Below are 12,500 nucleotides of genomic sequence, written 5' to 3' on the forward strand. Positions count from 1 at the left end.
TCGCTTTTTTCTCCCTCTCTTCCTCTCCCTCTCTTCCTCTCCCTCTCTCCTTCTCTTCGTCTTTCTATCTCTCATCTTCCATTTCTTCTCCCCTTCCTTTTGTCGTATCATTTGTCATTCTCGTATTTTACCTCTCACTCTCTCTCTTTCTCTCCCTCCCTCCCTCTCCCTCCCGTTTTCCCTCCTCCTCCTCCTTTCCTCTCATATATTTCCTCCTACGCTTCCTTCCTTTCTTTTTTTCTTTCATTCCTTCCTTCTGAAAATCCTTTCTTATTTTTCCTCTTTCTTTCTTCCTTTATCTCCTCTTCCTCTTATTTATTCTTCCTCTCTCTCCTCTCTCCTTCTCTCTCCTTCAGTTCGTTTTCACCTTCTCTCTCTCTCTCTCTTTCTTTCTTCCTTTCTCTCTCCATTTCTTCTCTCTCATTAACATTTTTCCGCCTTTACTTAACCAACTCTCTCTCTCTCTCTCTCTCTCTCTCTCTCTCTCTCTCTCTCTCTCTCTCTCTCTCTCTCTCTCTCTCTCTCTCTCTCTCTCTCTCTCTCTCTCTTTAAGGTAACAGAAGTGTGGAATTCAACTGTAAATTTAGAGCGAGGCGTAGAGAGAGAGAGAGAGAGAGAGAGAGAGAGAGAGAGAGAGAGAGAGAGAGAGAGAATTGCTTCTTTCCACTTTGGTATAAATAGAAAATATCACGTATTTTTTTATTTTTTTATGGTTAAATTAGGTTGACTCTCTCTCTCTCTCTCTCTCTCTCTCTCTCTCTCTCTCTCTCTCTCTCTCTCTCTCTCTCTCTCTCTCTCTCTCTCTCTCTCTCTCTCTCTCTCTCTCTCAAGTTTGACGCCTTACAGTTGTCAATTCTCTCATTTTTTGCTATGTCATCTTAGGTCACGTTAGGTTAGATTAGGTCAGGTCAGGTCAAGTTAGGTTACATTAAGTTAAGTCAGGTCAGCGGATTAAGTTAGGTCAAATTAGGTTAGCGTTCATCCTCCTCTTCCCTTCTCTTATTGGTTAGGTAAGGTCAGGTCACGTTAGGTTGGGTTAGGTCAGGTCACGTTAGGTTGGGTTAGGTCAGGAAACATCCCCAGTCTTTCTTCTGTTAATGGTGACCTCTGCCTCTTCCGCTAAGTGGCGCCGCGACTGAGACCGTAACGACGACCATTAGATCAGGGGGGGGGGTCTTCCGCTGCGCCAGAGAGAGAGAGAGAGAGAGAGAGAGAGAGAGAGAGGGGGGGGAGGAAGAGATAAAACAGGATGTATGATAAAAATGCCAAAGAGAAAGACAAAAGGAAGGAAGGAAGGAAAGAAATAGAAAGTTACGAAGGAAAATAATGGTAGAGAGAGAGAGAGAGAGAGAGAGAGAGAGAGAGAGAGAGAGAGAGAGAGAGAGAGAGAGAGGGAATATTGATACATAGAACATGAAAAATACGAAAATCAAATGTCACACGTGTTTCTCTCTCTCTCTCTCTCTCTCTCTCTCTCTCTCTCTCTCTCTCTCTCTCTCTCTCTCTCTCTCTCTCTCTCTCTCTCTCTCTCCTCGTGGAAAGAGGGACAAAGGAAATATCGTAAAGAAAGAAGAGATAGAGAGAGAAGCAATAGATAACAATTAAATTAGAGAGAGAGAGAGAGAGAGAGAGAGAGAGAGAGAGAGAGAGAGAGAGAGAGAGAGAGAGAGAGAGAGAGAGAGAATGCAGACACACTTATACATAGAAAAAGAGAGAGAAAAAGACAGACAGACTGACAGACAGACAGACAGACAGACAGCCACTTTATTAAGAAACGATTAAGTAAACTTTATGAAACGAAACAAAATGAAACACAGACACACACACACACACACACACACACACACACACACACACACACACACACACACACACACACACACACACACACACACACACACACACACACACACGATTGAACGGAACATTCTGGGAAAAATCTAGAAATGAAATATGAGAGAGAGAGAGAGAGAGAGAGAGAGAGAGAGAGAGAGAGAGAGAGAGAGAGAGACAGAGAATCCTCACATCGACCTTCAGAACACAGTCTCTCTCTCTCTCTCTCTCTCTCTCTCTCTCTCTCTCTCTCTCTCTCTCTCTCTCTCTCTCTCTCTCTCTCGTTCACTATCTTCCCTTCCAAGTTGCACTCTCGCTCACTCTCTTTTTTTCCTCACTTACTGCTTTCCTCCCTTCTTTCCTCCTCCTCCTCCTCCTCCTCCTCCTCCTCCACCACTTCATCTATATCCTCCTGTTTTTCTCTTCCGTAACTCCTCCTCCTCCTCCTCCTCCTCCTCCTTTCCCTTTCCCCCCTCTCTCTCTCTCCTCTCCTTTTTCCCTCTCGTTTCCCCCATTCTCCCTCTCATTCTCACCTATCACCTCGTTTTTCCTCTCCCATCGCTCTCATTTCCCCATTTTCTTCCCTTTATCACCCTCTCTCTCTCTTTCTCTTTCCCTCTCTCCCATACATACAGGTCCATATTCTCTCTCTCTCTCTCTTAAACAACAAGCCTATCTGCGCCCACTCACGCTCTCTCCCACGCCCGCAGACCCGCCCGTGGCCTCGCTGGAGTTTGGTAGGGGCGCCTCGTCCACTGTAAGAGAGGGAGAAGATGTTTATTTTAATTGCCACGTGGACTCCAACCCGCCTGTGTACAACATCACGTGGCTGAGACGGGTGTGTGTGTGTGTGTGTGTGTGTGTGTGTATTTGCAGTTGTAGTGTTGGTGCTGTTGTTGTTGTTGTTGTTGTTGTAATAGTAGTAGTAGTAGTAGTGGTAGTGGTAGCAACAAGATATGATATTAAACCTGTGTGTTTTGGGCATAGAAAAAATATATAGATAGATAGCTAAAATATTGATGATGATGGTGATGGTGGTGGTGGTGGTGGTGATGGTGGTGGTGATGGCGCAGCTTGAACTCATGGTAATGGTGACAAGTTATGAACGCTGCGATATTCTGTAGTGATCATTTAGTTAAACTGTGGATAGTGATGATAGCTGTAGTAGTAGTAGTAGTAGTAATAGTAGTAGTAGTAGTAGTAGTAGTAGTAGTAGTAATATATTAAACGGCCTCTTCCTTCTCCCTTCTCCCTTCTCCCTCTCCCTTCCATTAATCACGTCTCACCTGCATCAATATATCTTCCTATAATCTTCATACACATCTGAAGATCCAAACCTGCCTTGGTCCTGCATGTCTCCAAACCTACACACCTGCCACACACATCTACTCAAGGCCACACCTGTTTTAAAGTCTGTTTTGTCTTGTATGTGGTCCTAAATCTTTCATTCCACACCTGCTGAGTCTTCATATTGCAAATCTGTTTCATTCTACACCTGTTTAAATTACCTTTCAATGCCACAACTGCAGTATATCTGTCTACATCACACCTGTATTGTCTAAGTGCACACCTGTTTAGATAAGACACTTCCTAGCTCCTCCACATCTGCCCAAACCTTTCACAACACACCTGCACGCAAGCCAAACAATACCACACTCTCCAAAAACCAAACTTACCAAACTAACACTAAGAAAACACACTCCATCATTTCCCACACCTGTGCAAGCGTGCCAAAACACACTGGCACACCTCACACACCAGCTGAATAAACAAACTAACCAAGACAAACCTTCCAGAAACACACAAAACACATTACAGAGCCTCCCACATCATTCCAAACCTGCCGCAACACACCTGCACCACAGTACCACACCTGACGATCCACACGTTACGAAAAAGCACTTAAAGAACAAACGAGACACACAAAAACCTTGAAAACCTAACTTAACGCACCCATATACTTCTGTGCCCAGGGGGACCCGATAGAACATTCCCCTGAGGTCGGCGTGCTGGTCGGGGGCCACAGCTTGGCTCTCAGGGGCGTGTCCAGACATGAAGCGGGACCCTACGTGTGTTTGGCGTCCAATGCTGAAGGGGAAGGTGCCAGTCCTCCTTTGGATTTGGAAGTTAATTGTGAGTAGAAGGTGTGTGTGTGTGTGTGTGTGTGTGTGTGTGTGTGTGTGTGTGTGAGAGAGGTTGGGGCTGGTTAGGTTAGCTTAGAGTGAGCCTAGGGTTAAGTTAGGTCAATTTAGCTACGGTTGGGGCGCGTCTGGGTTAGATAGGGTTGGATAGGGTCAGGTGGGTTAGGTTAGGTTAGGTTAATTGGCTGGTTAGGTGGTTAGGTTGGGTGGGGCTTGGAGAGAGAGAGAGAGAGAGAGAGAGAGAGAGAGAGAGAGAGAGAGAGAGAGAGAGAGATTAGGATATAGGAAAGTACAGGGAAAAGAAATGGAAAAAAGATAGAATAAATGGAAGGAAATAAAAACAAGAAACGGGAGATGGAAGAAGAGTGATGAAGGAGGAAGAAGCGAAAGAAGAGAGGTAAAGATGGGAGGAAGAAATAGATGAATGGGAAGGAAATGAAGGGAAAAGGAAGAGATTAAGAATTTGGAAGTGGAGGAGGAAGAAGGAAGGAGAAAGGAGGAAGGAAGGAAGGAAGGAAGGGAGGGAGGGAAACGAGGGGAGGTTAAGAATATTGATGTATGGTGTGAGAGAGAGAGAGAGAGAGAGAGAGAGAGAGAGAGAGAGAGAGAGAGAGAGAGAGAGAGGGGGGAGGCAGAGTAGGAGTGACTGGGAGTGAGAGATAAGAAGTTAAGGAGAGCAGGAGGGAGGGAGGGAAGGAGGAAGGAGGGAAGGAGGAAAGGAGGGAAGAAAGAATTAGAGATTATTGATATTTTACACAATTTCATCCTATACTTTCATTTTTTTCCATGTTGTTTTTATTTGTTATGTTTATTTATTTTTTATTTGTTTGTTTGTTTGTTTGGTTGGTTGGTCTCTGTCACGGATGAAAAGAAAACGTAAGAAAAGAAAACGGATGAAAAGAAAACGTAAGAAAAGAAAACGGATGAAAAGAAAACGTAAGAACAGAAAACGCTTGGGAACGGAACGGAATTAAAATATTTGTCAGGGAAAAGAGAGGAAAATATTTGCTGACGGAAAGAAACGGAAGATGTTTGTCAAGAAAAGAGAGGAAAATGTGTCAACGAAAAGAAAACATTTGTCGACGAAGAGAAAAGAAATACTTGTTCACGAAAAATCAACACTTAATTTGTCAACGAAAAAAAAAAGAAATAGCAACGAGGGGAAAAGAAAATATTTGCAAGATTAAAAAAAAAAAAATAAGAAGGGACACTGACGAGGGAAAATCAGATTAACCTCCACACATTTTACATATTAATTATATCAACATATCAATAAGAGAGATAAATTAATTCTAAAAAGAAATAAATAGAAATATGCAAAATCTTATAATAAATAAATTAAAAAAATACGAAAGCTTATTTTATTCCACGTATTCATTCCCCTTTTATTTATTTTTAAGGAGACATGAATGAGAGAAATAGGCAAACTCGTAAAAAAAAAAACATAATTACTAAAAAGTACAAGAATAAAAAAATATATATTCCCTACGATAATGAAAATAAAAAAAAATAAGAAAAAAAATGATACTGTTATTAAAAAAGGAGAAAAAGTTAAAATAAAAAAGAAAATAGATACAAAAAACGAAAAAGAAAAAAAATCATATTTCTTTTATCCTTGGCGTGCAGGTGTGAAATTAACATCAATCATATGACGAAAGAAAACGGAAAAGAAGACAAAAGAAAAGAAAAAAAAAAAAAAAACGTTTAGGCTTAAATTAAACACATCCATTCACAAACCACCGAAACTTTCCACTCAGAATATTCAAGACAGGACGAAGCGTTCCGGAACACGACGAACCGCGGAACGAAGCTTCATTCATTCGCATAAAAAGAAAACGAACCAGAAAGAAGAAAAAACCGAACCTTAAAAGAAAAAATGATAATACGTATCCATTTTGAGCGCGAAGTGAAGCAACGAAGCAGTTTTCGAAGCATCATTCATCAGCCAGTCCCGGATTAACTCAGAAGACCGTAAAACATTGAAACGAATAGTCTCATCCTAACCACCACCGAGGAGAGAGGGAGAAAGAGGGAGAGGGAATGTAGGAAAGTGAAATAAATGAGGAGGAAAGGTTCATTCGCATCGATACCCCAAACCCTTACGAACCAGTGAACCGAAGCAGTAAACCACGCCAGCGAACCCTTTAATTTCTGGACTCCTGAACTCTTGAACCAGTGAACCAGTTTCATGAAGCCGCGAAGTTCGATTCCTTGTGGTTCATTCGAGTGGTTCGGTTCAAGGTGTGTATGTGTGTTGAGGATGGAGGAGGGAAGGCTAGGTTCTCTCTCTCTCTCTCTCTCTCTCTCTCTCTCTCATTTATTATTTTCTGTTTTGTTCTCGTTGCTTTTCCATTATAAGAAAATTTCTTCTGTTAGTTTATATATTTCTCAGTCCATTATTTATTTATTTGTTTGTCTCTCTGCCTATTTATTCATCTATATATCTATCTGTATCTATATATCTATCTATTTATCTATATATCTACCTATATATCAATCTATCTATATCTATCTTCTACGGATGTAAATATCTATCTACCCATCTATCTGTTATGTCTGTCTATCAGCTATCTATCAGTCAACCTTGCTTCACTTCAGACCCACTCATTCACTCATTCACTCATTCATTCACTCATTCGAAACCCAATATGAACGAACCACCTCACACCTCATCCTATTCACTCTCATCCCTTCCGAACCACACACGAGGGAGGATAAATGAACCAGTGAAGCTTCGAAACGTCCCTGAGTGAAGCAGTGAAACAGTGAAGCCTTGACTCATCCATCTGAAGCAGCGAAGCCTTTGAGAGAGTTATCCTCCCTTTTCGAAGCTCCGAACCTCTTTTATGAGCAGCCATTTGAGATCCCGAACCAACTCCTGTGAACTTGAGGCCAAACAGAAAACGGAGGTCGAGCCGATGAAAAGAAAACGGTTTCGAGGGTAAACTTGCTAGGCTATTTCGTAAATTCTTTAATGGCTCCAGACCTTAATATTTTTTTCTTTCTTTTTCTCTCTCTCTCTCTCTCTCTCTCTCTCTCTCTCTCTCTCTCTCTCTCTCTCTCTCTCTCTCTCTCTCTTTGTTTTGTTTACTCTTGTTTCTTTTTGTTTTCTTTAACTTGCGTGTGTGTGTGTGTGTGTGTGTGTGTGTGTGTGTGTGTGTGTGTGTGATTAAATTCTTGAGACAGGGTAAAGGCCTCTCTCTCTCTCTCTCTCTCTCTCTCTCTCTCTCTCTCTCTCTCTCTCTCTCTCTCTCTCTCTCTCTCTCTCTCTCTCTCTCTCAGAATATTTGTTTTCCTTTTTTTCTCAGTCTTGATTTTTCTCATTTTCCTTGTTTATTTTTTCTTCCATTTGTTTATTTTATATTTTCCTGCATATTTTCCTGCTCTCTGTTGTTATTGTTGTTGTTGTTGTTGTTGCTGTTCTTTAAATTTCTTTCCTATCTTAATTAAACTTCAAATTAGTCTTCTTCTCCATCATCCCTTCCTATCTTCCTTCCTCTTCCTTCCTTTGACTATTCCTTCCTTCCTTCCCACAGAACCCACAATAACCCTTTACCTCCCCTTCTTCCCTCCACCTCCTGCTCTTCCACCACCACCACCATCACATCTTCCATCTCTCAATAACCTCCCCTCCTCTCTTTCTCCCTCACCGCCTCCGTCAGACGCCCCTGTGTGTGTGGAAGACGGGACGGCCACGCAGGTGTACACAGCGGGCATTGGGCAACCAGTCAACGTGTCCTGCCAAGTGAAGGCCTCCCCTCCCCAGGTGAAGTACTCCTGGGTGTTCAATAACTCCATCAGTTCCCAGAGACTCCCCGGGGAACAGGTGTTGTCTGCTGCAGGTGAGTGGAGGGTGTTTTTAGAGTGCTGGGGTACCTCTGGGGCGTTATGCGGGTGCGGTGTGTTTTTGGGGTGTTTTTGGGGTGTTTTTAGGGTGTTTTTGGGGTGTTTTGGGGTGTTTGGGGTGTGTTTATGTGCCTAGATCTTGTGTTGTTTTGTTTTATGGTTTTTGTAGTAGTAGTAGTAGTAGTAGTAGTAGTAGTAGTAGTAGTAGTAGTAGCGGTTCCAACATCATATCACAACACAAACACCAACAACAACAACAACAACAACAACAACAACAGTAAACACCACAATAACAGTAACACCAGCAGTACCACCCCCTCTCCCCCACCACCACCACCACCACCACCACCCCAACAACTAATAGTACGTACAAACTTTCAACCAACACTCAATCTAACCATTTCTTCCTTTAACCTCTCCCTCTCTCTTCTCCCCTTCCCCTCCCCTCCTACTAACTCCACTCTTTCCCTCCACGCTGCAACTTCCACAGGTCTCATTTCCATGCCCATTCCAGCCCAGCATTCCCACCTCCTATTCCAGTTGCATCCATTCCCAAAATTACGCTTGATGAGATGGTTCGATGGTTAGGGTCTTGTTCCGCTACTCTCGCACCCCCAGTTCGATGCCCTCCAGTGCCTCCTTCTCTTTCTTCCTGTACTTTGGTTTGTCTTTCTCTTCTTTCTTTCTTTCGCCTTCCTTCTCTTCCTTTTTTTTTGTTTTCTTTTTTTCTTTCTTTTCGTTTTTTTTTCTGTTTTTTTCTTTTCGTGTTCTTTGTTGTTGTTTTCTTCTTTCTTTTCGTTTTCCTTCCTTTTTTTTATTCTTTTCGTGTTCTTTTATCTATTTGTTTTCCTTTTTTTCTCTTCATTTTTTCGTTTTTATTTTCTTCCTTTTTCTTTTTTTTTCCTTTTTTTCCATTTTGCTTTCATTCTTTTCGTGTTCTTTCTCTTTTTCTTTTTATTTTCTTCTTTCCATTTCTTCACCCCGTTTCTTTTCTCTTCTTACTCCTCCCATTTCCTTCCTTTACTGTCCTCCTTTCCTTCCCTTCTTCTTTCCCTTCTACACTTCCTTTGTACCACCTTCCTCCCCTTTTACCCTTCCTTCCTTCCTTCCTTCCTTCCTTCCTTCCTTCCTTCCTTCCTTCCTTCCTTCCTTCCTTCCTTCCTTCCTCAACACTCCTTCCCCTCACTCACACCCTCTCCCTTTCATCCCTTCCTTTCTCTCTATCTCTCTCGCTCTCTCTCCTTTCTTCACCTACTCCCCTACCCTCCCTCCCTCTCCCCTCCCTCCTCTCCCCTTCCAGTTAACATGCACACCCACACACACCAGTATTTCCATTCCATTCCACCACTGCCACCACCAACAACACCACTACCATCACCACCACCTTGCATTCCCTAAACGTGGCCACTCTACATTCACTACCTCCACCTCCTCCACCTCCACCTCTTACCTAAGTGGTCTCGTCTCGACAGAAGGCGGTAGTGCGGTTGAGTTTGTAGCGGGTTCTCGTCAAGACTACGGGACGCTGCAGTGCTGGGCGCAGAACACGGTGGGGAAGATGACCCAGCCGTGTTTGTACCATGTGGTGCCTGCCAGTGAGTGTCCTGCCTGTGGGTGTATGTATGGGAAGGAAATAGGGAAGTAGATGGTGGTGATGGGTGTTTTTTGAGGTGTTTTAGGGCTGTCTTTGGCATGTGTGTGTAGGTGTGTCGATATGTGAATTCAAGACTGCTCCACACACCTGCTTACCCACACACACACACACACACACACACACATTAAAAGTCCGCGTTTCCAATAATGTTTCATGCGGCCTAGTGTGTCTTGGGAAACTTGATTTATTGATATCACTGCAGGAATTAAAGGTGACGACTGGGAGGGATGGGGAGGGGAGGGTGGGGAGATGACGGGAGGGCGAAGAGATGAGAGAGAGGGAAGGGAAGATTGAAGGTGAGTGGGAATGAGGAAAGACGTAAAGGTGAGGGGAAGATGAGGTGAAGGAAATGGGAAGATGAAGGAAAAAAATGGGGAAAACAAGAAGACAAGAGGAAAATAAGGGGAAATTAATGACCTGCTGGATAGGGACAATATTGCAATGAGAATACGAGCTGAGGGGATACAAGTGTGTCTGTGTGTGTGTGTGTGTGTGTGTTGACCTGACCCTACCCGCCGCGTCACAGGTCGGCCGGAGCGCCCCTCTGCCTGCGCTGTGGTAAACAAGACGTATGACTCCTTGGCTGTGGCGTGTGAGCCTGGCTTTGACGGAGGCCTCCCACAGACCTTCTCCGCCCGGGTGAGTGTCTGTGTGTGTGAGTGTCTGTGTGTGTGTGTGTGTGTGTGTGTGTGTGTCTGTCTGTCTGTCTGTCCCTGTATATCTCTACCTGCTTTTGTTTTTATATGACTATAGTTGCTAATTTCTATCTATACTTGTCTGTCTGTCTGTCTGTCTGTCTGTCTGTCTGTCTGTCTGTCTGTCTAATTCGCATGCTTTTGTCTGGGTGTAAGGGTGTCTGTGGCTGTCTACCTCTCTGTCTGTCTGTCTGTCTGTGTTAGTTGTATGTCATTGTCTGCCTGTCTGCCCTCCTATCTTGTGTGTCTACTGCTTCGCCTCCTGTCTGTCTGTCTGCATGTCTGTCTGTATGTATGTACGTGTGTGTGGCTGTGTTTTAATGATTACAGGTACTAAGTGTGTTACCTGTGTGTTACCTGTATTACCTATTGATTAAGAACACCTCACACACACACACACACACACACACACACACACACACACACACACACACACACACACACACACACACACACCTGAAGAGGGAACGTGATAAACATACTTGCTCCATTTACACCTGTTATCGACTCTCTCTCTCTCTCTCTCTCTCTCTCTCTCTCTCTCTCTCTCTCTCTCTCTCTCTCTCTCTCTCTCTCTCTCTCTCTCTCTCTCTCTCTCTCTCTCTCTCTCTCTCTCGAGTCAACATATTTTTTCTCTCCCATTTCACTTCGTCTTTGTCCGGTTCTCTCTCTCTCTCTCTCTCTCTCTCTCTCTCTCTCTCTCTCTCTCTCTCTCTCTCTCTCTCTCTCTCTCTCTCTCTCTCTTTTTCTTTGATCGTTGTCTTTTTCTTTTATCTGGAGGTCAAATTCTCTCTCTCTCTCTCTCTCTCTCTCTCTCTCTCTCTCTCTCTCTCTCTCTCTCTCTCTCTCTCTCTCTCTCTCTCTCTCTCTCTCTCTCTCTCTCTCTCTCTCTCTCTAGTGTTATTCGTGTTGTGAGCGTCTGTAGGCGTGTTGGGTAAAGTTGTTGTTGTTGTTGTTGTTGTTGTTGTTGTTGTTTGTGGTTCATCTTGTTGTCTTTGTTTTATATTTTGTTGTTCTTGTTTAGTTTATTTTTTTCGTATATATTTTTTTTTCATTCTGTATTTTTTTTGGCTGTGTATATCTGTTTGTTTATTTATCTATCTGTCTGTTCATCTATCTATCTATCTATCTATCTATCTATCTATCTATCTATCTATCTATCTATCTATCTATCTATCTATCTATCTTTCTTCCTTCCCTGACACACACACACACACACACACACACACACACACACACACACACACACACACACACACACACACACACACACACACCCTCCTCTCCCAATCTCACACACCTGTCCTCTCCCACGCAGGTGTACGAGGCAATGACGGGGCGTGGACAGGTGAACATGAGTGGGCCACACCCTCGCTTCACTCTGGAGGGCCTCACGCCGGGGCTGGACTATCTTATCCGAGTCAGCGCCCTGAACAGTCTGGGTCATTCCCCTGAGGTGCGCCTGGAGGCCTTCACTTACAAGCTGGCAGCAAATACAATGAGTGAGTGGGGTGAGGGTGTCAGGAGGTGTGAATGAGGGGAGGGGGAGTCGAGTGAGTGAAGGGGGGAGTAAGTGAGGGAGTGTGAGTATAATTGATATTTTTGTATGTGTCTCTCTCGAGTTTTGGTTTGTGGAAGTGGACGATGGCTGGCTGGAGGGATAGGTGTGTGGGGGTGAGGGGAGTAAAGGGGCGTGTGAGGTGTGGCTGAGGGGAGTGTAAGGGCCGTAGGAGTGCAGGAGTGTGAGGGAGAGTGTGACGAATAAGAAGAACAAGAAGGAATAGAACTTGAAAGATGAGAAAAGCTTCAATTATGAGGGACGAGTGAGAAAAAGGTTGATATTTGAGAAAAGTGAGGATTTTGTGAGGGTTAATGAAGAAGACTAGAAGGGAGAGAAAGAAGATAACGAAAGGAACTAAAGGAAGAAGAAAGGAAGGGTTAGAGAAGAAGAGGAAGAGGAGAATAAGTGTGAGGAGATGAAGGAAGAAGATGAATGAGGAAGAGGAGAATAAGTGTGAGGAGATGGAGGAAGAAGATGAATGAGGAAGAGGAGGAGGAGAGATTAGTATAGACTGAGTGAGATTAGGAGGAAGAGGAACAGGAGGAGGAGGAGGACATGACGAATAGCACGAAGGAACAGGCGTAAGAGGAGAAGGAATTAGTATAGATAGATAGAGAATAGAATGAGGAGGAAGAAGAAGAAGAGGAGGAGGAGGAGGAGGAGGAGGAGGAATAAAGCATAGGAAAAGTAATAATAAAACAAGGTGAAAGCAGAATAAGAACGAGGACAGTGAAGAGGAAGAAGAGAAGGAGAAAGAAGAAAAGGAGGAA

The 12,500-nt window shown here is 43.6% G+C and overlaps 1 protein-coding gene across 1 annotated transcript in view; it reads left to right on the plus strand.

The window, feature by feature from the left end:
• The window catches only part of LOC135094882 (nephrin-like), a 77,290-nt gene that overhangs the window by 61,469 nt on the left and 3,321 nt on the right, over positions 1-12,500 (plus strand). The window contains 6 exon segments of the mRNA XM_063995357.1: positions 2,544-2,671; positions 3,807-3,966; positions 7,637-7,816; positions 9,293-9,415; positions 10,001-10,113; positions 11,488-11,671. Of these exon segments, the coding sequence (XP_063851427.1) occupies positions 2,544-2,671; positions 3,807-3,966; positions 7,637-7,816; positions 9,293-9,415; positions 10,001-10,113; positions 11,488-11,671 (888 nt within the window).

The sequence above is a fragment of the Scylla paramamosain genome, chromosome 47, assembly GCF_035594125.1.
Source record: "Scylla paramamosain isolate STU-SP2022 chromosome 47, ASM3559412v1, whole genome shotgun sequence".
NCBI lineage: Eukaryota > Metazoa > Arthropoda > Malacostraca > Decapoda > Portunidae > Scylla > Scylla paramamosain.